General features: G+C 39.1%; 1 protein-coding gene across 2 annotated transcripts; it reads right to left on the reverse strand.

Annotated features, from left to right (window-relative positions):
- Positions 1-578: 578 nt before the first annotated feature.
- Positions 579-23,913, reverse strand: TARS1 (threonyl-tRNA synthetase 1). Of its 2 annotated transcripts, XM_061129268.1 has the most exons (20): positions 23,585-23,913; positions 19,753-19,833; positions 17,754-17,944; positions 14,761-14,874; positions 13,110-13,233; positions 11,707-11,828; positions 11,046-11,163; positions 10,747-10,811; positions 10,586-10,664; positions 9,688-9,834; positions 9,029-9,127; positions 7,636-7,802; positions 6,356-6,518; positions 6,117-6,254; positions 5,681-5,758; positions 5,466-5,566; positions 5,266-5,370; positions 3,381-3,453; positions 1,591-1,705; positions 579-1,127 (listed from the first exon to the last, which is right to left on the reverse strand). In XM_061129268.1, the coding sequence occupies exons 1-20, from the start codon at positions 23,639-23,641 to the stop codon at positions 979-981; spliced, it is 2,286 nt and encodes a 761-aa protein (XP_060985251.1). In that variant the 5' UTR covers positions 23,642-23,913; the 3' UTR covers positions 579-978. The 2 variants fall into 2 exon arrangements, with proteins under 2 accessions (XP_060985251.1, XP_060985250.1); XM_061129267.1 differs by lacking the exon at positions 14,761-14,874 and having other exon boundaries at positions 23,585-23,909.
- Positions 23,914-24,427: the final 514 nt, after the last annotated feature.

The raw sequence follows: 24,427 nt of genomic DNA on the forward strand, positions 1-24,427 counted from the left end.
AGGACTGATGTTGAAGCTGAAACTCCAATACTTTGGCCACCTGATGCAAAGAACTGACTCACTGGAAAAGACCCTGATGCTGGGAAAGATTGAGGGCAGGAGGAGAAGCGGATGACAGAGGATGGGATGGTTGGATGGCATCACTGACTCAATGGACATGAGTTTGGGTAAACTCCGGGAGTTGGTGATGGACAGGGAGGCCTGGCGTGCTGCAGTTCATGGGGTCGCAAAGAGTTGGTCACTACTGAGCAACTGAACTGAAACTGAAATAGATATCTATATCCATATCCATGACTCACCCTTCTTAAAAATGTGTGCAAATCTACTCTAAAATAGCTTCATAGTTGGTTTTAAAAGGTTTGTGTCTCCAAAACAGCTACAAGTGACATTCCTACAAGATGTCATCCTATGACTGAGCAGCAGGCCCCTGTTTCATACCGCAGTTTGAGAACAGCACACACTATGGGCTTGACTTCTCCATCCAACTTACATCATCTGTGTTACAAAACATGAAAGATAAATATTGGATCAAGTGATTTGTTCCGGGTAGATGTATATGGACATGAAGGACAGAGCAGTTGAAACTATGTGAACAGAAGTTTTTATTTTTATATCATAATCCAATTCTGATCTTTTCCATTGATCAAATCTGAAAAAACTTACATTTTAGCTGTATTACATTTACAAAAACATTCTTCCACATTACATTAGCACATTCCTCATGCTTTTATTCCAGTGTTCAGAAATTTAATGAATAAAATCATGTTACTGGGTCACTTTTAATTACCTTCTTCAAATACGTCTAAAGTCTAAATAGTCTAAAGGCTAAATTAAAAAATATTGATCTGCAGTAATCTCCGAAGGCTCCGCCAAATTATTCCAAGGTCAGTATAAGCTGATATTTTCCATCATACAAAGTTCATGGTAGGCAAACCTGCTCACCCTGTTCTACTGAGCCAAGCTGGGCAGAGTTCTTCCTTAAAACTCTTCTTCTGCCTGTTTGCTGCGGGAATGCTTGAGCTGCTGGAGCCGCTCGATGGTTTCAGAGGTCGTACGTTCTCCGTGCACCTTATTGTCTCTGGTGCGGATATTGACAGTACCGCTGGTTTTCTCTTTTTCACCAACAACTAAACCAAAACCCACAAAGCTTTTGTTAGGTGAAAAGATTCCACTGAATATTCGAACAGAAATCTACTCTGTAGCTTCTGATTCATTAAAATGTACAAGTGACCAAATCTACTCATGAAAAAAAAAAAAAAACAAAAACCCAACCCACCATTCTACAATGACTAGAACTGCTTGCTGTGCTTATTACCAAGTCACTTAATCCAGCCAACTTAATAAAAATTCACCAGACAAAAAGTAGGAGGTGAAGGGGAGAAGATTTTTAGACAAACCTTTCAAGATTACTTGAATCTTTCAAGTTTTCAAACCAAAATGTTCCTTTGTTGTATCAACAGAACAAACATACAGTTTGAGATCAGGACTGGAAAGAACTACTCATGATGACAATTCCCTTAAGCCTACATCTCCGAGTTTCAAGTTTTCCTAAGGTTTGGCAGGCTGTCTTTGGTAAGTCTCCTTTCTTACCTAGGATGAAGTTATATTGTGCTAACTGTGCATTTCTGATCTTCTTGTTTAATGTACAGCCTGGATCCAGATCAATGTCCACCATGAATTTAGCATCGTGGAATTGTTGCCGTACCTATTTAAACAGAGAGAATTCTTCAGATCTCAAGGAGAATTAGATTTTGATCTTAAATAATTTTATTAACAATGTGGACAATTACGCAAACAAAAAAGGAATGCTAGTAAATATACTGAAGCATATATTATCGTGATGTGGAACTACAAAACAATATATTGTTTGAGAGATAAACTAGTGAATTAAATAAACTAGGTTAAATTTTCCATCTATCTGACAACCAGTTACCACTCAATAAGACAGAATGATCTGAATGGGCCATTTTTACTTCACTAATAGGTTTAGTGATCATTAATGATTGTTAATGATCATTACTGATCATTAACCAATGAACCTTCTGGGATTTTATAAGTATGCAAATGTCAAAAAGGTTCTTACTCAGTTTATTACAATGCCAGGATAAGACTACACTCTCAACTGTAACCTATTTTAAAGTATGAAGCATTAGTACTTTTTTCCTTAACATGAGCCCTGTGCACACGTTAGTTACTCTGCTACTGGGTAAGAAGCCTGGTAATTGCAGGCTGTTTAACACCTGTGGTCTCTAGTCATTAGTTATTAATAGCAGTGCCCTCCCCCCACAACTCAGTATAATCAAAAATCCACCTCCTATATAATCTGAAATGCCACTCCATCCCCACATGGAGAAAGTCAGTGTTACAGCTGAAAAGTGAGTTAACTAAAACTGACCTTTTTTCTACTGTGTGAGCTTTCATAATGCATATACAATAAAGTAAAATCCACTAACCATGGAAAGCATAACTGATTCTTATAATTTCTAACTAAAACTACTGTGTGAGGTAACAGGAATACAGTGTATCTTGAATAGTCTGCCTATCAGTGGGTTTTTTTTTAATGTTCCTTTATTAAAAGGCAGTTGAGAGACCTGAGTGCAATTTATTCTGATCCGAATGCAGGCTGGGTTTTTTTTTTTCCGGCTGCACAGTGCGGTCTGTGATCTTAGTGCCCCAATCAGGGACTGAACCCGTGCTCCCTTCAATGGAAGCGTGGGGTCTTAACCACTGGACTGCCAGGGAAGTCCAACATGGTGGTTTTGATGTTAAAATGTTATTCATTGATATTTAGATTTTTGTCTAGCCAATTTATTACTTTCAGCTTGCAATTATGAAACAATGCTTTTTATTAATAACTTAACTTTTCATAATTTGAGATTCCTTAGCATGGAATTGTTGCTGTATAACAGAATAGACTGTTCTACTCTTTAAGGTGTGAAGTATGAATGGTTATTCGTACATTTGTTAGTAAGGTGGCTTTTTGGTAGGGAGGGCAAAGATTGCTCTGTCATACCATCAACTTGAAAAAAGCTTCAAATGAAAGAAATGTGCATTAGAAACAAAGCAGAACTACCCTGGGTCAAATAGCAGTTTACACTACATTATGCATTTGAATTTACATGTCACACTATTTGCTAACATTAAAAACTAAAACATACAAGTGTGTATAAAACTTTACAAATTAAGTCTACTCACCACAGAACCACATAAAAAAATATTAAAGTGGTAATATGATCTACTTAGGCTTACCAAAGACTGAAAATGTAAACACTTCTCTATATCACAAGCAGCTTGACTTACAAAGCAGAGATATAATTTATGAGATCTGAAAAGCTGAACAACAGCTATTAAATTCAAAGAAAGTCATACTTAAGGATTACCTTTTGGGCATATTCATCACACGTTGGTCCCACTGGAACTACCATTACCTGACGAGGGGACAGCCAAAAGGGCCTTCAGAAGAAATCAAAAAATATTTAATGTGAATTTGGGAACTTTCTTCAACAAGGATAGCACATTTCTTAGTCTACTATTCAGTACCTTTTCCTAAAACATGCAAGGGCCACTTCCAACAACCTGGCTTTTTCTCAATGTCCAATAAGGACTGAAGGACGATTCAGAAGTAGAAAAAAGGGAAAATCTGTAACTAAGACTTGTCTTGCTAAGCAGAGAGAGAGCAAAGCAGATAGAGAGCTCGGACCACGCCCCATAATTCAACACAGCAGCTAACAGCAAACACCATGGCGCCTGCTGCTGGAGGGCTTAACACGCTGATAAGGAAAGCACCTAATGATTCAAGTTATTTTACCCCAAAGGTTATTTTACTGAAGTGTTATTGTATTACTTATTCTTCATGTAGGGACAGAGACTGTGCCTCAGTTTATTCAAGATCCATTTTGCAGGACTCAACAAATTGAAACTGCTGGTAACTGGTGATGGTACTTGGTAAAAGTGAGTGTGTTTTCACTGCTTATAAAAAGGTGAGCCCACCTGTAGTTCTCCTTTCAGGGATTTCAGGCACCCAATCCCAACCCACTGCAGACTCAAGCCACTGCTGCTCCTGGTCCCGCCTCTATGTTCAAGTTATTTTGCTATAATTAGGGGAGTAATTGCTACTGTTAGGCTGGAGTAAGCCTCAAATTGCTTCCCTCATGGCTCAGCTGGTAAAGAATCCACCTGCAATGTGGGAGGATTTGATCCCTGGGTTGGGAGATCGTGGAGAAGGGAAAGGCTATGCACTCCAGTATTCTGGCCTGGAGATTTCCATGGACTGTATAGTCCATGGGGTCGCAAAGAGTCAGACATGACTGAGCAACTTTCATTTTCACTTTCAAGCACCAAATTAGGCTGAATTTGGTGAGCACCAAATTCTACCCCAGTTGTGGGCTGTTCCCCACCTACTACAGGTTTGGTAGAACATGCGCTGAGGTGGGCTGTTCCCCACCTACTACAGGTTTGGTAGAACATGCCCCTATTCTCGAGATTGTGCAGAGAATACCGGCCATATTTGTTTTGATTTTGTGAAATATAACTGTAAAGAAATTAGCTTATTTCATTTTATATGTATGACATCCCTGACCCCTAAAATATCTGAACTAATCAAATTACAAACAAAACTGAAGTGACTGCAATGCAGTAATAATGCAGGCTGTACAAAATGGGTGTTTCATAACCATTTCCTGTTTTGAACTGCCTTCCCAAAATGGGGGCCCAGACAAAGGTGCTGAGAAAATAAAATGCAAGTCATGTGCTTATTATCTTGCCGGCAGAAACAAACGTTTCTAGAAATAAGATACAAAAATATTAATTGGTTTGGACTCTGTACTTTCAATCCAAAAAAAAAAAACACTTGGCTTCTAAAGGGTCCAAAATACTTGTTATCATCAGCAACACTGAACAAGGTATTGCTGAAGGCCTACTTTTGTTTACTCAAACAAAAAACAAAGTTTTATAAGTTTCCAAAGTTACTTAGAAAGCAATCAAAACAATAAGCTTCTTACTGATTAATAATTCCTAATTAGAAAGCAATTATATAACATTCGAACCAATCAACTGCTAAAAATAATTAAAAACATTCTTATAGCTAAAAAGTTTAGGTTTAGACTGTAATTCCTTACTTTTTAGTAAACACTTGTCATTAATTAGAAGTTACCAACTAGAATCATTCTCCCTTTCCACCACAGAACTAAATTGGACAGCAGACATTTCTGACAGTTAATTTACACAGTCCGGACAAAGACACAAGAAAATAATGACAAACATTACCATTTGCCCCCATAGTTTTCAGTGAGGATAGCAATCATTCTTTCCACTGACCCCAAGATGGCTCTATGGATAATGACTGGCCTTTTCTTATCATCACCATCATGGCTAGAAGATAAAAAAAATTGTCTTCCTTTATTTTGTATATATGTTCCTTTATATCCTTACGGAAGAATATTCAGAGCAGACACTTAGAAACTCACCTTACAAAAGTAAGATTAAATCTAATGGGCAACTGAAAATCCAGCTGTACTGTTGCACACTGGTGGTACCGCCCAATAGCATCTTTAATCTGAATGTCAATCTAAGAGGCAAAGATTGGGTTCTATTAGGGGTGAATTTTTAAAAACTTTAAAGTAATCTCTTCTTCACCCAAACAGAAAAGACATACTACTCTTAATTAGACTTTGGTACTGACCTTTGGACCATAGAAAGCTCCATCTCCGGGATTTAATTCCCATTTTTCACCAAACTCATTCAGACTGTTCTCAAGTTGCTAAGGATAAAACAAAATGATTTAAATTTTTGTTCAAATGCAACTTCTTCCATCCTAATTTGAGACTAAAAATATTATAACTACTTTCATGGGTTACTATTCTTTGCTTTACAATTTTGTCCACCTAGACATACTCATACACAAACCCCTTTAAAGGTTACAGCTTGATGACTAAAAAAACACTCAACCATGTCTAAAATACAAAATCACAGAGGAAAAAACTGGCTTACACAAGCCTAGAAACCATTTCCAATTTTCTTTCACTTTTATCTATTTAAAGAAGCTTGGCTTTCTCACGTTATGGCGCAAGCCAATTTCACTCAAGTAATACTGAAGCATGCTGAAAACCACCACTTACTTTCTCAGCTTGATTCCATACTTCAATATCTCCAAGGAATTTTTCTGGGCGAGTAGACAGGTTCAGTTTAAAAGAAAATCCAAATATGCTATATACTGTGCGCAGAAAATCCAAACAACCTTTTATTTCATCCTCAATCTTTACAAAAAAAGAAAAAGGGAGGGGGGCACAGTGGTAATTTAATTTTCCTCGATTTTCTTGACATGTCTTTCAAGGTGTCTCACCCCAGAGTCTCATACCTGCTCAATGGCACAGAATATATGGGCATCATCTTGCTGGAACCTTCGGACCCGAGTGAGTCCTGTGAGTGCTCCTGACAGCTCATTCCTATGAAGCACCCCAAAATCAGCAACTCGCAGAGGCAACTCTCGCCAGGATCTTGGCCGATGATCAAACATGAGGCTAAAGAAGAGAGCAAAGTAAATTCCACTGACATTTAATTTCACAAGAACACAACTGCTTCTCTGATACTGCTAAGAAAGGCTGTCAAATACTGGATCTAGCTGTTCATGCATCAGAAGTCTGGGCTTCTCTAAGCACTTGCATGAATAAAGGAGCAAATAAATTATAATACAACCATCCATAACCAAGCCAGAAAAAAAATATATTTCCATTAATCCTGAAGTCCTATCCTTGTGCCCTTTGAGGATGGCCTTTAAGGCTCATATTGTAAAGAAAATCTTAGCTACATAAACAGTGGAAACAAAAGTCTGTACTTTCTGTTGTGCTATGCAAGTCACTTTAGTCGTGTCCAACTCTTTGCTACCCTATGGACGTAGCCTGCCAGGCTCCTCTGTCCGTGGGACAGGCAAGAATACTGGAGTGGGTTGCCATTTCCTTCTCCAGGAGATCTTCCCAATCTGGGGACTGAACCCGCGTCTCTTACGTCTACCTGCATTGGCAGGCAGGAGCTTTACCGCTAATGCCTCCTGTACTTTCTTACTGCTCCCCCAAGTGCTTTAGTTCCCGGTTAGTCTGAAGGTGCTTCAGAAACTCTGAAGAACCTGGGAAGACTAAGAATGAACTTGAACTTGGCTCCCTGACCTACCAGTCAGGGCCCACGTGGAGACTCCTCTGTCTCTACGAGGCCTGGCTGCTGGGACCGGTGCTAGGAGCTGTGACTTCGCCACCTGCAGCCAGCCCCAGCTCTCCCTGGTCTGCCTTACGCTGCTCCTCACCCAGCTTCCAAGGATACAGAGTGAGCTGCCTCAAGGCAAGGAGGATTTTCCAAGGATGTCAATTCATCAGCAGGAGGTTCTGATACATCTATCTTAAAAAAATAAAAAAATAAAAGTCTCCCCTGTTCTGTGTTCTGCCTGTTCACTGATGCTGCCCCAGTGCCACTCTTGAATGTCTACAGATCTGAGGACAGAAGACGTTACACCACTGCACTGATGATGTATTTAAATACTCTTCTGATTGCATCTTTTTTTTTTTTTAATTAATACTTTCAAAGGAGGAAAAACAATCTAGGACTGATGGCTAGAAAACCTGAGAGAAACTCAAAACTGCTGAATACCAGTGTCCTGGGCAGTTCATGGGTTTCAGAGCAAACAGCTCCTTTTCCACTTCAAAGGAGAACATGTTCTCGCTGTAGTGCTGCCAGTGGCCCGAGGTCACCCAGAGCCGGCTGTTATAGATGTTCGGGGTGACCACCTCCTGGAATCCTCGTTTCCTGTATTCACTCTGTTAGGAAACAGACACAGTGCATGTGTAGGGAATACATGCTTACACATCAGGTGCAAGGAACAATTTCACGAGCCACTTTATACTATCTAGTAAAGTTTAAGATGCACATCTTAAAATCTCGAAGCTCCGCCGGGAGGTATTCACCAAAGAGGAGGCCCCTGCACATGTACAAGAGGAGGGTACTCCAGCACAACTGGTCACATGGGAGAAAGGGAAATGACGTCAGTGTGCCCAGTAAGGAAATGGGCACACTGTGGAAGTTATACAATGGATTAATACTGAACAGGTGAAAATAAACTGGATGTGTACTTATCTGAAATGAAAATCACAGGGCAGACTAATACACAGCAAGACTTCATGCATGTAACTTTGAAGCATACAAACACATAATTTAGATACATATTTATTCGGTAGATGTAAAAATAACATGGACAAAAAGGATCCATCCATGCTAACTTTAAAATAGTACACAGTTTCTTCTAGGAAAGGAAGGAAGTAGATCAGAAAGGAGTCTCAAAAGAGAGTTTCTCCCCCCTTAGCATGTATGTATTACTTGGTTGTTTAGTTGCTAAGTAGTGTGTGACTCTTTAACCCCAAGGACTACAGCCCGCCAGGCTGCTCTGTCCATGGGACATCCTAGGCAAGAATACTGGAGTAGGTTGCCCTTTCCTTCTCCAGAGGATTCTCCTGACCCAGGGATCAAACCCATGTCTTCTGCATTGGCAGGAGGATTCTTTACCACTGAGCCACCAGGGAAGCCCATGTATTACTCTACCTCAATAAAAAATCTGAAGCAAATATAGCCCCGTTTGGATGTGTTTTAATTAGGAGATGAGTACAGAGATACTGGTGGTGTTATTCTCTATAAACGTACGGTTGTCACAGTTTACAAAGAAAAAAGTAATGTAAAGATTAGCTTGTTTTTCAAAGAAAATACAAATGAACGGTCAGAAAGCCACAGATCTCCCGCATAAGGGGTTACGGGCCCCATTTCAAGCTCACCAGCTTGTCTCATGCATATATACCCACCTATATGGACAAGACCATGTATTAGGAGGAAAGAATTTTTTATACATTTTATGAAACCTAATACATCCATTTTCATTTATTCTTTAAAATGTTTTTTCTCAAACACGAGGTTATCTTTCCCTCTGGCAGACCTTATCTCATAAAAATCAACTTATGTCTTAAATCTACAGAAGAAAAGAATGAGTATGGCTTACCCTGATGAATTCAATAAGTGTGTTATAAATGTAGGCTCCCTTGGGCAGGAAAAAGCAACTCCCAGGGCTGAGTTCATGGAAGAAGTAGAGTTCTTGGTCCTGGGTATACAAAAGCAAAAGGAAGTTTATACGTATATATATGGATCATGCCCAGCACAGAGTGAACACACTTGCAGAAATGAGTATTTTTTTTTTTTACCAAACTTAACTTCCAGTTTAGAAAACATCCAGGGGTAGAGGAATAAGACAAAGGACACCACAGAATCCACTGGTGATGCTCTGTGTCATCTTGGGCAACAGGCAGATAAACGTTCCTGGGACTTAAGTTTCCATGTCTTTCAAGTCAGTCAGCGAGAGCAGGGAATTTCAAAAGCATCTCCCAGCTCTACGAAATGCTGCTGTACTTCTTTTACAGAAAAATGTAGGCCATCAACATGTGTTCTCAATAAAAGGAGTAGTTAAAATGAATTTCTGCACAGTACTGAACACACTCTAGAAAGATAATGTGGATGATGAATAAGTAATTTACAGCTTTTCCAGGACAGTACAGTAAGTCCTTGAAAGCTACAGCACCTCTTCAGAATTAAATTCCCATTACCTGATACAATTATATTTCAAATGAAAATCTGGTCTACACACACTATTCTTTTTAAACATACCCTTCCAATTTTCCTATGATCTCGGTTTTTAGCCTCCTCTTGGAACTTCTCCCATTCTTTCAGCATCTTAGGATCTGGAAATGAAATGCCATAAATTCTCTGTAGAGTCTCCATATCTGACTTGCCTTCCCAGTAGGTGGAGGAATTCTGAAAAAAAGGAATAACCAAGAGATAACGTTCAAACTCTTAATATTTCATTTAAGAGTTACATGTTATTTCTCACAGTTACATTATGAGTCAAATTCGTATTTAGCCCTTATTTCAAGAAAAATGGTACAAAAAGCGAACATGTAGTATATAAGCATCTCCCAGTTGCTGAGGTCTGTCTAGAGGGGTTGCACTCACTCCACAGCACGAAGCTAGTTGCTTAATCCTCTCAAAATTGCCCAGTTCTCAATACCCACTGACATCACAACTCCACAAACAAAACTGACTTTAGCGGCACCTTTCTTTCCCAAGAAGATTTGGCAAAAATGGAAAATCAGCTAACCAACCAACAACAAAAAACATCTTATTGGCCTGATTAGTTTGGTTAAAAAAGAACAACTTGGATAATTACCACCTTAGACATACAAAAGTCAAAAGCATGCACCCTACAGTGAGTCGGTCTCAAAGCTTGACTGTGTGATTTTGTAAGTTTCCCAAATCTCCACCACCATGTGCTCTGGTGATGGGTGATGAGTCTCTCAGTCACTGCTTGAGAGAATTTCAGTTAAAAAAAAAAAAATGCCTGCAGACACACAGTGCCCACAGTCAGCAGACAACACAAGAAAAAAATCCACCCTTACATATGTAAGAGAAACATGGCTGAAAAGAGAAATGAATGCAAGTTTAAATAAACATACATATTTAGTAGACAAGTATGTCTATATAGAGCCTCTAAAGTTATACTGCTTACTTTGTGTATTTTCAAAGTCTTGATTTTGCCAGTGTGTCTGACATGAGGACCCCGGCAGAGATCTATCAAGGGACCACACCTGAAGATTAAAATAAAGGAATTTTAACAGACTTAAAATGACATATACAATAGTAGTATTTAACGACACTTGATATTCTCACCTATAGACTGTGGTAGTTGGAGTATTCACTTTTTCATTCAAAATCCTGCATTTGAACTTGTTGTACTGAAAATAGAAAAAATTATTTTAAAAAATAACCACTCTTCAATTTTTACTTCTAAATACTGTAGCTAAAATACAATGTGAAGTATGTCTAAGCATTGTATGACTATAAATGTCATACATGTTTTAAAAACATTTGTTAAATTTTTCTAAAGAACAGGATAGGCATCGACTTAGTACGCTAAGCAACGTTAATGAGTGAAACAGAAGTGGAGGCCATGTTACAGTTCAATTTACCTTAAACATTTCCAGTAAAGTTTCCTTCTTAACTTCTAATCTTTCAAAAGCTTGCTTTTCTTTAATGATTTTCTTACATAAAGTCTCCAAAGAAGAGAAATCATTGCTGGACACACCCCTGAAGAATAAAATAGAATTAATCTCTTTCTATCCCATTCTACTCACTTGGGGGAACATGTCTTTAGAATACTTCAAAGGTTTTAATATAGAAGATTAGACCTCTGCATTATATTAAGAATTTTAGACCCCAGCATCATATATTAAGAATTTTAGACCCTTGCATCATATATTAAGAATCTTAAACTAGACTTTTTTTTATAAACTATTTTTATATTTTCAGTGACTTTGAGCTTGCTCTTCATAAAGGCTATTCCCACATGTCCCACTAGGAAAGGAGAGGTTCAACCTTCAATTCATTTCCCGACATAAGGTTTAGGTCTATGATCTAAATCACCTTCACTGATCTAGAACAGAGCTCTCAAGAAAGTCTTTACTACTTCATGAGTTACTACAACACTTCAAAGTTTCGTAGCAGGAATACTGGCTAACTATGAAGCAATAAGCTTTATATCATTTCTCCTTTATTGACAAACCTTTAAAAATAAAGTATGAACCAATAGTAATTCAGATTTTATTTTCTTTATCCAGTTACACAACTTACCCTTCTTCAAGGTACATGTCATAATAGAATCCATTTTCTATTGGTGGTCCATAACACAAACATCCACCATAGACTCTTTCCATGGCTTCACCCATTATGTGAGCACTTGAGTGCCAATACACCTGAAAATTCAAAGAAAAATAAGGTGGTTTGAGTCTGGAAGTACAAGTTGTAAATTAATTGTTTGTTTTGAAAGATACATAAAGTTTAGTATAGAATAAACTCAAGACAAGGAGATCTAAATTTATAAATCTACCAATTGCAATGTGATTATATTCAGAGCCAAAAGGATTTAAAAGGATTCTAATTACTAAATTGTATTTGTATCTTAGTAATTCTCTGTTCAAACTAATTAAAATACAAATTAGCATCATTAATTAAATTGGATGGATTTTGTTCCCTGAAAACAACAGGTACCCACAACATGACTGTCCTATTAACTGCAATGGTCTAGGGTCTCTCGAGTCAATCCCACGGGCTATGCTCTGGCCTTTACTTGGCTGTGGAATATCACTTACGAGTTATACCTGCTTTTTTTCTTATTGTGTTTAGTTGCTCAGTTGTGTCCAACTCTTTGGGACCCCATGGACTATAGCCCACCAGGCTCCTCTGTCCATGGGGATTATCCAGGCAGGAATACTGGAGTGGGTTGCCTTGCCCTCCCCTCTAGGGGATGTTCCTGACCAGGGATCCAACCCAGGTCTCCCACATTGCAGGTGGATTTTTTTTTACCGTCTGAGCTACCATGGAAGCCCTTTTTTCTTATTGACCCCAAACAACATACAACTAGAGCCTACAATACAATTTAAAACCAAGAACAAACACATGGACCTTGAAATCAAAATAAAAAGTAATAAGTAAATTTAAATTCTCATTAAAAACTTCCAGAGTACATTTGGAAACCATTGATTCATGTAAGCAAATCACGGTCACTAAAACAAAATATTTTATTTCTTCTTACATGGTATTCCACCCTGGAGAAATAAGGGAAAACTCTGCTGTCAAATGCAGCCTGATTTTTATAGTGCTTTCAGCATTTTAAGGTAAGAAAGATATGAAAATCAATTTTCCAAAAGGAACAGAAATTTAAATCATGTTCAAATTTAATAAATAGATACATCTTGATTAAGTGTTGACTAATAGTGTAGAGAACAATTTTTGCTTGCTGAATCAATTTCTAATAAAATTCTGAGCACTTTTCCCTCACTGAAGTATCTTGAGTAAGAATAAATTTGAATTAAGTGCACTTCTTAACTTTATAAAACAAACACTTTTATTCTGTTTCCTACATGAAAGACAAAAATCAAGACTTCAAATATGACAATGAGACATCAACCAACTTTAGCCACCTGTTGGCTTAAATAATAAGCTGGAATAGACTGTGAATCTGAATAAAAACTTACTGCTTGAGCTTCCTCATCCTCAAACTTGAGCAGCTCCAAGGTGCAATCTTCCTCCAGAGGACGGTCTAGGTCCCAGACGGCTTTATTCACCTTAGCAATGACAGTGTTGTCGGCCAGGCCTTGACTTAAAATATATACACACATGTATAAAAACACAAGGCTCTATAAAAAAGAATCTTCTGTAGCACAACAGTTGATGTGAGAATCAAAATAAGAAAACATTATATACAGGCATATTTCATCTTTTACTACACCCTGTAGATACACACACACACACACACGTATATATATATTTGCGTGTGTGTGTGTGTGTGTGTGTGTGTGTGTGTGTGTGTGTGTGTGTGTGTGTGTGTGTGTGTGTGTGTGGTAACCCTGCATCAAGCCTGTCAGCACCATTTCCAGAACTGCATTTGCTTACTTTGTGCCTCTGTGTCACATTTGCTTAATTCTCACAATATTTCAAACTTTTTCATTATGATGATACTTGTTGTTATGGTGATCTGTGATCTTCGATGTTAGTATTAAGACTTGCTGTAGGTTCAGATGATGGTTGGCGTCTTTTAGTAATACAGTGTTTTTAAACTAGGGCATGTCCTCTTTTTTCAGACCAAACTATTGGACAGTTAATAGATTAGAGTATAATGCAAACAACTTGTATATGCACTGTGAAACCAAAAAATTCACATGACTTGCTTTTCTGCGATGGTCTGGAACTGAACCTGTAGTGTCTCTGAGGTTTGACTGTGTATTATATGGTGATGTACATTTAACTTTCTGAAATAAAATTAAAAAGCAACAGAATTCAAGATAGTCCCCAAGAATATAACTAGAAGATTCTGAAAATTTCAAACACTATTATTTGACATCTAATGCTTCTTGTTTAAGCAAACATGGCAACTGTAACAAACATTAACAACTTCCAGTAGCTAACATTTTAATTTCTTAAAAAATTAATTTTCCATAAAACCAAGCTATTTAGACTCCAAAGAAAAAATGGGGGTGGGGGGGAGATAGGGTGGTTCTAAATAACTTCTCTGCTTTTCTTCTGTTTGAAATCTGTAACAGATCTTTCCTTTGAGAGGCAACACTAATCTCAGAATTCTGCAAATGCCTAAGATGATATTATTTACAACAAACATATATGTGAAATGAAATGCTATCTAATAAAACATTTTATAATACAGATAAAAACGTCACCTAAATACATAGTACAAAGTACAAGTGATGAGGTGTCGGACCACACCAGGTACAGAAGTCACAGGAGCTCTGAGGAAGTGAAAGCAGCACAGATCAGAGGCGCCTGGACAGGCTTTACACATAAAGTAACCAGGTGTCTAGTGGTTAAGAATCCGCCTTCCTTCCAAAGCAAGGGACGCGCATTTGATCCCTGGTTGGGGAATGAAGATCCCACATGTTCTGGGCAACTAAGCCTTCACACCACAACTACTGAGCCTGCATGCTCTAGAGCCGGCATACCACAAATAGAGAGAAACCCACACATTGCCATGAAGAGCCCATGTGCCATACCGAAAGATCCACATGCTGGAACGAAGGTCCATGATGCCAGAACAAAGACCCGATGCAGCCAAAAATAAACAAATATTAAAAAAAAATAAAGTACCCGGGGGCTGAAGGATCAGAAGATTTGGACAGGAAGAAAAGGAGAGGAAGCGGCACTCCAAGTGTGAGAACTGGCATGGATGCAAGCAGAGATGTGTTGGGAAAGGTACAGGCAGATGTGTGGCGCAGGCAGGACTGAGTGTGGTTAGTCAGATTACAGATGCGGACGTGCAGCTGGAGAAGCAACAGTCTATAACACTCTAACCTGACAAAAGCAGGCAACACCCTACACGATGAAGCCCTCACACGGCGAGTCTTAAGTCTACCACCAGCAGGCTTGGACTAGGTGAACTTGCTGTGGGAGCTCGTTCACTCCTTGTTCTGTTTAAGGGTTTACAACCTGTTTATACATCCTTCCCTGCTGAAGCATCAGAACTGAAGAACAAACAGAAAACCCATTCCTACCCCATCTTCAGTGTTCCCACTGAATTTCCCATTATATTATACCCAATGTTTCCTTTCCCCCTGAGATCAAAAGGATCAAAAAAAAAAATAATAATAATTCTACATTCACAAAAGATACATGGAGTTGTCAGAGGGAAGCATATTCTATCATACTGGTGTAAAACACTTGTCAAAAGATTAAAGTACTGATGAATAGGTGATTAATATTCTCTGTATTCTTTGGAAAGAAAATACGTTTCATCTTAGGATCCAAAAGGTACTCTGAGATGCTAACAATTTTGAAAATACAGATTATACATGAATAATACTGGATCATTTCAATTTTTCAAAGAAGGGGTAAAATAATCTACAAAGTAAGATTTGGAACAAAACTTCAAAGAAAAACATTCTGAAGCAAATGGAGCAACCCCCCTCCCTTTTTTCCTTTCATAAATTTACTACAAATCACCTGAACCTTTAAATAGCCTGTTATTCACGCTATACATTTTCACAGAACAAGAAGTTATTACAGGCTTTTGTAAAAGTGTCATAAAACACTCACTTTCATATCAGTGACTTAATTCTAGGCCTAGAGTTCACCAGTGTCTTACATGGTTCAACTTAGAATGTTTCCCCCAAAATATTTTCTGACTAGTTAGCCTCAATGGAAGCATTAATTAAAAAGAAAGGGAAAATTATTTTCCAATTGGCCACTTGATAAAGTACAACATAATCTGAAGAATGTTGTAGTATGTAGAGAATGAGTTCCTGGAGTGACAGGAGCCTGGATTTTAACACTGACACAACTACATTCTCATTGGAGATTGGAGAAATGGAGAAATCTCTTAAACAACCAACCTGTAAAATTCTCTCTCAAGTGAAAGGCTGAACTGATACTTAAACATCTCTCCATATATCCAGTTATATATGACCTCACATGGAAACTTGCTTATTATTCTTACCATCTTTGGAGTAAGGTAGAAGTACTTTAGGTAGAAATACTTGTCGAATTAATAGCAACATTCCATTCCCTTTCTAAGAAGGCCAGGGCATACTGAACACATGGCTCATGGGCCGAACTGCTCCTACCCCCACTAGCTGGGGGGCTTACTAAAAACCAGCTGTATGTGATGGCTCCCAAATTTGTTTGTGCACTTGTTATTGTATCTCTTAGGTTCAACAATATGATAGCGATGATAATCATTTTTGACAATTCATATGATGATTTCAGTGGTTTCAGCTCAATATGTAATCATTATAAGTAAACAGAAACAGGTAAATAATACAACGAGGGAATTACAATTCTGTGAAAACCAAGTTGAATGTTTGGGAAGGCTTGATACAGGCAAGTCACTTAAAAAAAAAAGTTGTCAAGTCAGGTGTGGATGAAACAACTACATAAAAATCTGGAAGGATTTGCACTCAGATGGCTTCTCAAGTGTGTTAAGATAATGTAAAAGTTTAATTAGCACTCCACCCACCCCCAACCTTGGTATTATAGTCGTATTAGTCATTTTTTTTATGATCATAGTTTGCCAATATCGGGTAGAAAATATATGCATCAATTTATGCCAGGTGTGGATGAAACAACTGCACAAAAATCTGGAAGGATTTTGCACTCAGAAGGCTTCTCAAGTGTGTTAAGATAATGTAAAAGTTTAATTAGCACTCCACCCACCCCCAACCTTGGTATTATAGTCGTATTAGTCATTTTTTTTATGATCATAGTTTGCCAATATCGGGTAGAAAATATATGCATCAATTTATGCCAGGTGTGGATGAAAAAACCGCACAAAAATCTGGAAGGATTTTGCACTCAGAAGGCTTCTCAAGTGTGTTAAGATAATGTAAAAGTTTAATTAGCACTCCACCCACCCCCAACCTTGCCATTGTAGTCATATTAGTCATTTTTTTTATGACCATAGTTTGCCAATACCTGGTAGAAAATATATGTATCAATTTATGCCTTTCCAACTTTATCATTTTTTGATAAATTTACCAGCTATTCATCCCTATCATATCAAGAAAGCATTTACTTTATTACAAAGTATGCATCTAATTTTCACTTACCTGAAATAACTTTAACCCAGCCCAACGAAAGTTTTAACATTAGATTTACAAAAATAATAGTTTTTCATGTGTCATGTTAGTTTTTTAACTTTCCCATTTGAGATGAGGTACTTTCATTTTTAATTTTAAAACTGAGAATTTTAGTAAAAATAGATGAAGCAGTCTCTACTTGCTTATGTGACATTTTATGATCAAAGTAGAAGAAATATATGAGGATATGCAATCCACTCCAGTATTCTTGCCAGGAGAATCTCATGGACAGAGGAGCCTGGCGGGCTACAGTCCATAGGGTTGCACAGAGTCGGACACTATTGAGGTGACTCAGCATGCATGCATGCAGAAGAAATATATAATCTTTTGTAAAATAAGACCAAAGTCTTCAAGATACTAACTTTGAATCTTGACCACAAAGCTCTAAACTGTTTTGATTTTTTTAAAAACCCAAATAAAGTAAATTAAACAATAAAAGCATTCAACAGGAACATAACTGTTATGAGGATAAAACTTGGAAAGATAAAAAAAAAAGTTTAGTTACAAACAACAAATGGTCAAGACAGGTATAGCTCATACCTAATTCCACAAGCAATTTGATATGGTGTAGTTTTCCAGGATTCTGCATCCACCTGTTTACCATCAGGCAGGGTGACTTTAATGGGCTTACTATCTTTTTCTGCCTTTTCTGCCAGAATGGAATCGTGTTCTGCTTTTAGTTTATTGTACATCTCAAGACGTGTGTTAATATATTTGGGCCAAGGATTCAACTGCAAGATAACAAATAAACAGTCAGTAAATACTCGTATTCCTTTTCATATAGAAAAGCAAAAGAAATAATAATAAAAAGATTTATCTTTTTTTTTTTTTTTAAAGATTTATCTTAAGTGAAGTAGTGCTTTATTTTTTTCCCTCTTACAAAATTTCCTTCTCATTTCAATCCAATTTTTTTGGGGCCTTTAATTTTTTTTTTTAATGGAAGAGTCTTGATCTCTTTATAACTCCCTCCTACCACAGTCATTCCCTTTCTTTAGTCATTCAGGGGCTCTTAGGGGGCTTTTTATTAAATCATCACAGGGGTCCATACTCCTTGATAGGGAAGCACCAATAAATTAACTGAAAGCTCAGAGCCCATCATTCTATTAATACAATGCTGCTTATATTACCTGGTCCCACCTACTCAGAAGCATCAGTACGGTCCTACCCACCCACATAACCCTCTGGATCTTACTGCCCTTTATCTCCACATCCATTTGGCACTTCCTGATCAGAAGTACTTAGTGTTAAACTTAACTTATTCACCACTCATGGAGCAGACACTCTCTGTATCTGGCCCTGCAGAGAGGAATAAGACCTACCCGCTGCCCTTAGAAGGGGAACCAGACAAGTACATAAATGATGGGAGTATGGAGGAGGAGGAAAGGTCTTGGATACCTCACTGTACACTTTTTTTCCAGAGAGATCGCTTAACATACATAATCAGTCACATCACACACACATTCGTGAATCAGAAAAGTCCTCGAACTATATCCCTTCTTTCCTATTTCCAGGCTGATTCTCAAACTTTAACAGAACAGCATGTACTACTCGTATTAAAAGTATAAAAAAGAAATTAGGGAACATTATGCATTTTCTTACAAATTCTGAAATTCAGTCAACAATTCCCCCTACAGTTACAGTGGGATACAGTGGACAGAACGTAACAGAAATGGTTACGCAGGGCTCTAAGCAACACTTAGTGGTGCTTGATCACCTACAAACTTACGTTTCAGTAAGTGGAAGTGCTTTAAGTTTAGCAATGCAACGTTTATAAAAAGAGCTCATAAGTCAGTTTACTGTGCTATAGAGTACTTCTTAAGAGCCTATTCCTTTCTTCTTCTGTCTTTTGGTCATTTTCTAAAGAGTCTCTAATAAAACAGTTGCAATGACAAAAGCAAAAAGTGAAGCCTAGTTCATAGCAGTTCAACTTCAAAAACAAAGTAGGAAGACGAGTCTCACTGCCTCCTACAGCACCCAGGAACTAGGTGGATTCTGGGATGACTCCTGAGATGCCAGTTCCTTCCAGTGTCTGTCTGGTGAACTGAAAGCATTTTTGTTACACTTGTGAGGCCTCCAGGAGATTTGTCCTGGCTTAAAACCAGTCCCTAGTGGCAGGTCCAGGTGGAAACAGTGTGAATGGGGTGAAGGAATGGGGTTTTTTTTGGTTTCTCTTGTACTCAATATAAGCTCAAACACCAAGTCCCTCAATGTCTCATTGAAGGAAATGGTCAGAGGGCTAGCACCCAATCTGGAAACTGAATAATTATCACAGTCCTCTTTTTACCAACGTCTGTTCTCTGGTTTTCACATCTAATCCCACAGATTATCTTACAATCATACTTCAGCTGTTTTTCTTTTTCAATAACAAGTAACCGCTAGTCTTTCTTTCCCTCTTAGACTTTCCTGGTTCTTCTCCCTGATTTTTCCATCTTGTGCCATCCTAAAATCCCATGAAAACCATAAGACTCTCACACAGGATGAGTCTAAGACAGTTCCCTGCCCGGTCAATCTCTGATGAGAGAGCCCTGAAAACATTTACCTCTGCTCGACCTCCATCCCCCGATCCTTCTTTATTCTTCTTCTTGCTTCCTTCCTTTTGTTTCTCTTCACCAGCACCTACCTAAAGAAGCAAAAAAGACATGAAGGCTCTTTATTTTAATTTAATTTGACATCCATCCAAGCTACCCCTAGGAAAGTTTTGAGGATGTTATTTTAGCATCCGTTTTTTAAAAAAGTGGAAGTCTGATTTTGAAAGAGGAGCAAATTTCACCACTGCCAAAGACAAGTTAACAACTTACAATTAAGACAGGCCTTTAAAAAGCACAGAAGAGTTACTTGGTAATATCCAAGTCCTCAAATTTCATTCACTTTCCCTATTCTCATGACTCCTGCTTCAAGTTTAAATGGACATATACTATATAGCCACAAGAAGCATGCAATTTATTTAGTTTGTATTTTCAGGAAAAAAAAATACTAATGTAATATATACTGACCCATTCCACAAATACTATCCAGAGCCTCTGTGCTCACAGTATTTGTTTTAAAACCCCTGCAGAAGCAAACATAAGACTCAATCCCTATCATGTACAAACTTGAATCTTTCCAGAGAAACTAAGGCATACAGGTGTGAGAAACTCCTAGAGGAGAAAAGAAAACAGCTATAGCACTCTGATGTGAGGTCAGATGCGCTAGGACAACAGCAACCATTAGGGCTTTAAAAGACTTTACAGGACGGAGGTTTCAACAGGCTGGATGTTGAGAATGAAGGACATTTCTTTATTTTGTATATTATTTTAAAACTTTTTATTTTGTATTGGGGTATAGCTGATTAACAATGTTGTGACAGTTTCAGGCGAACAGCAAGCGAAGGGACTCAGCCACACATATACATGTAGGGCAATGAAGGACATTTCTTTATTGCTGGAAACGAGACAGTGATAACGACTAAACCTCTTAGGAAATCTTGTCAGTGGAGACAGGAGAGGGCTCAGACAGAAGTGCTAAAAGTTACCATAAAGAATGTGGACTTCTTAGAATTCAGTTCAATTCCAGGAAGTCACAGAAAGTTTTAAAGTAGGAAGTCCTGTGCAAGAAGACACCAATGGCAAGAACTAGTCTTAACCAGTGGTTCTCACCCAGAAGCAGTGCCCTGTTCAGTGAACATTTGGCAATGTCTGGAAACCTTTTTGCTTGTCACAACTGGGGAGTACAATTGGCATAGACTGGGCAGAGGCCAGGGAAAGTGCTAAGCATCCAACAAGGCACAGGACAGCTTCCCACAACAAAGAATTATCCAGTCTGTAGTGTCAAGAGCATTGAGGTCGAGAAATCCCGAACCACATTAAGGAATACTACAGGGAACGGCTACCCACTCCAGTGTTCTTGCCTGGAGAGTCCCATGGACAGAGGAACCTGGTGGGCTATACAGTCCATGTGATTGCAGAGTCGGACATGACTAGCAACTAACAGTACTACACTACTACAAAGAGTATCATCTCAGAAATAAATGGCTTACCTCCCTGTCACTGCTCAGAGAGAAACTTCCTAGAGCAAATTGCACCACGTAAGTTTTACCATCTACAGAGTTCCTCCACAATCACCTCGGATTCTCACAGAAACACTGTGAGATGGCTATCATTATTCCCATTTTATACATGATTAAATTAGAAAAAGTTAGATAATTTTTCTAGGTTCAGAAAACCTTAAGTGGTAGGAAGAAAAGACACCCACCCAGAGGCTGACAGTGGTCAACTCTAAGGGAGGAAGTGATCTTCAGCAGTGAACGAGTGTTAGGGCAGAATTGGGGATGGGGGCGGGGGCACAACACTTTAGTTTTGTAAATGTTTTGATCTTTGAACTTTTTAAAAACAGTTCAAGATATATTCCTACACCATAAAATGCACCCACAAAAAAAAATGCATAATTCAATGGCTTTTCAGTGTACTTACAGTTGCCCAACTATCACCATAATCAATTTCATTATCTGTAAAGGAAATCCTGTATACTTTAGCAGTTATTCCTTCCTCCCCCATCTCCCTAGCACTTGGCAACAACTAGTATTTCTGTTTCTATAGCCGTGCCTATTCTGGGCATTGCATACAAATGGAATCATACAATAAAGTCATTTGGGACTGGCTTCTTTAAGCCAGTATGCGATTTCAAGATCATCTACATTATGTATATCAGTACTGCACTCCTTTTTAACTGTCAAATAACATTTCATTATTTATTCATTTATCACTTGTGGACATTTTGATTGTTCTTTTCAATTTCACAAAGCTTATGACTTGCATCACTTAAAACACAAAACAAATTGTAAAAATATTACTCCAAATTTCCTTTTAAGCTAACACGTCTCCTACTCTGGGATTCAGGACTTACTGAACTTTTAAGGTTCATCTACAGCCGACAGTTGAACAATGAATACACTGTTAAGTCCATTCTAGTCAAGTCAAGTACTGACAGGATTCTAAGACTACCTGCATGCCTTCACTATATGATTAATATTGTATTAATTATAACATGATAGTATTATGTGATATATATTATACATAATATACACTACATATACAAGTAATATATAATATATAAGAATAGAATATAATAGTGAACATTAATATTATTAGTAACTAGCCAAGTATTCAGGTAAAAAGATGGATACAAAATTAATTGCAGGTCTATCTATGAAAATTCAAAACGGAATGAGAGGAAACAATTCTGTTTTTCAGATTAAATGTTTTTGGTCACATGGATACTGCTAAATGAAAGCAAAATGATAAAGGAGAGAACTAACATCAAGGTTTTTTCTGTGTTGTACAACACCTCTCCATTTGACAAAAGAGGCTAGTGGCTCAAAAAGAGTAAGTAACTTTTTATTTGCATACAGCTAGTAAACAGGGTTTCCCTTAAAGAAACCGTCTGCAATGCGGGAGCCCTGGGTTCGATCCCTGGGTTGGGAAGATCCCCTAGAGAGGGCAAGGCAACCCATTCCAGTATTCTTGCCTGGAGAATTCCATGGACAGAGGAGCCTGGTGGGCTACAGTCCCTAGGGTCGCAAAGAGCCAGACACGACTGAGCGACTAAGCACAGCATAGTGAACAGTAGAGCCACGACACTAAAATGGGTCTCTCTGGAACCCTGAGGTCCACTTCCCCTTTCCTGTAACAACTGGAAACGTGACGGGGCAGCCGTTCTTCATTTCCAACGAAAACAGAACAAAGATGGGCAAGTGTACATACTATATATTTACATAAAAGCGATCTGAACTTTCAACCCAAAAGTTGGCCCACAGAACAGGATTGGGAGGATGTTCCCAAGCATAGTATGCCACTAAAGGGAAAAGTTCAGACGTGAAATGATGAACGTTTGTCAGTGTGATAAGGCAAGCCTCCAGCATCCGGCAACTGTGTAACTTCTCTAGAGTTTGCCAAGAGGGGTGGTCTCCACCGTTTATTATACACTTGGGCAGATACCGGTGACGTGGTTTTCCCTTACTGGGTCTTTTACCCGTACGTGGTTTTAAAATTAAATGAGGCTCCGCAACATTCTTCCTGACTAAAGTGAGCCAAAGACGCTAGTCTATAAGTCCAAAGCTCTAGATTCTAGTTCTCTTGTCGGCTTCTAATTAGTTGTGTGGCTCTGAGCAAGACACTCAGCGTCCTCATCTACAAAAAGAGGATGGACCGAGGGATGATCTGCAAGGCCCCGCCCTGCTTAATGAATCTGCGATTCCTCTCCAAAGGGGGCTCTGACTTGTCCCGGAGTTCCATCGCCCCCCGCCCTGGGTTCCTCCACCCCTCTCTCTCCCCACGTTGGGCAACACGGGTACAAAAGCCCCAGCGCGGCCTCCGGGATCCACTCAGCCCACTCACCGGCTTCTCCTCGTCTCCCATTTTCGCTGAAAGGCTACTGGCCTGCTCCTCGGACATCCGCAAACCACCAAGAGAAAACTAAATCCCAGATTGACGGCCAGGAGGAAAGGACAGCTGTCTCCAAGCAGGCGCCGAGGAGCACTGCGCTTGCGCCTCGTGGTCCACAGATGATGCAATCGGAAAGCGCCCAAACTCCGCCTCCTCCAACCTGATGGGAGAGCAGGCAGCTAATCGACAACCCGGAATGGCGGGCCCTCCTTTCTCTAAACCAATAGAAAAGCGTCTTTGGTGATACCCCTTCTAGAAAATCTGGCAGCGGCGGGGCGGGAGAGGAAACTACAGAACCTGCACTCACTCCTGGCGGGTTATAGGGCCATCCCCGGAGCCCAGAAGTCCGCAATGCGCGTGCGCCTTCTTCCGGGCTGACTGCGCCTATTACTCCAGGGCCCTTTCGGCCGCCGTAGCGAGCAAGACGCGCTAAGTCTGAGCTTCCGGGAAGTTTCCGGTTACCGGTTCCTGGCTCAGGGTCAGACCCTGCAGTAGAGGCCAGAGTTCCTTTATGCTTCGGCGCTATCCTGACCTGCCCTGACTGCTGAATTCTGCGGACTTTTCCCGGCTCTCAAGTCTATAGCGGTGAACCAAGCGAGGCCCTCCTTGCAATCCAGAGTTCCCAAGACCTAAGCCTTGTTGATCCGGGGACGAGCGCCTTTCCTCGGATATTCATTATTATTACACGCCACCTCCAGTCTGTTGCATCAGGGAACTTTTCCACAGAGACTATGAAAATGCAACGAAACTTTACTTAAGGAAATAACCACGCCGACTCCTCCGATTCTCCCACAG

This window comes from Dama dama, chromosome 25 (assembly GCF_033118175.1).
Source record: "Dama dama isolate Ldn47 chromosome 25, ASM3311817v1, whole genome shotgun sequence".
NCBI lineage: Eukaryota > Metazoa > Chordata > Mammalia > Artiodactyla > Cervidae > Dama > Dama dama.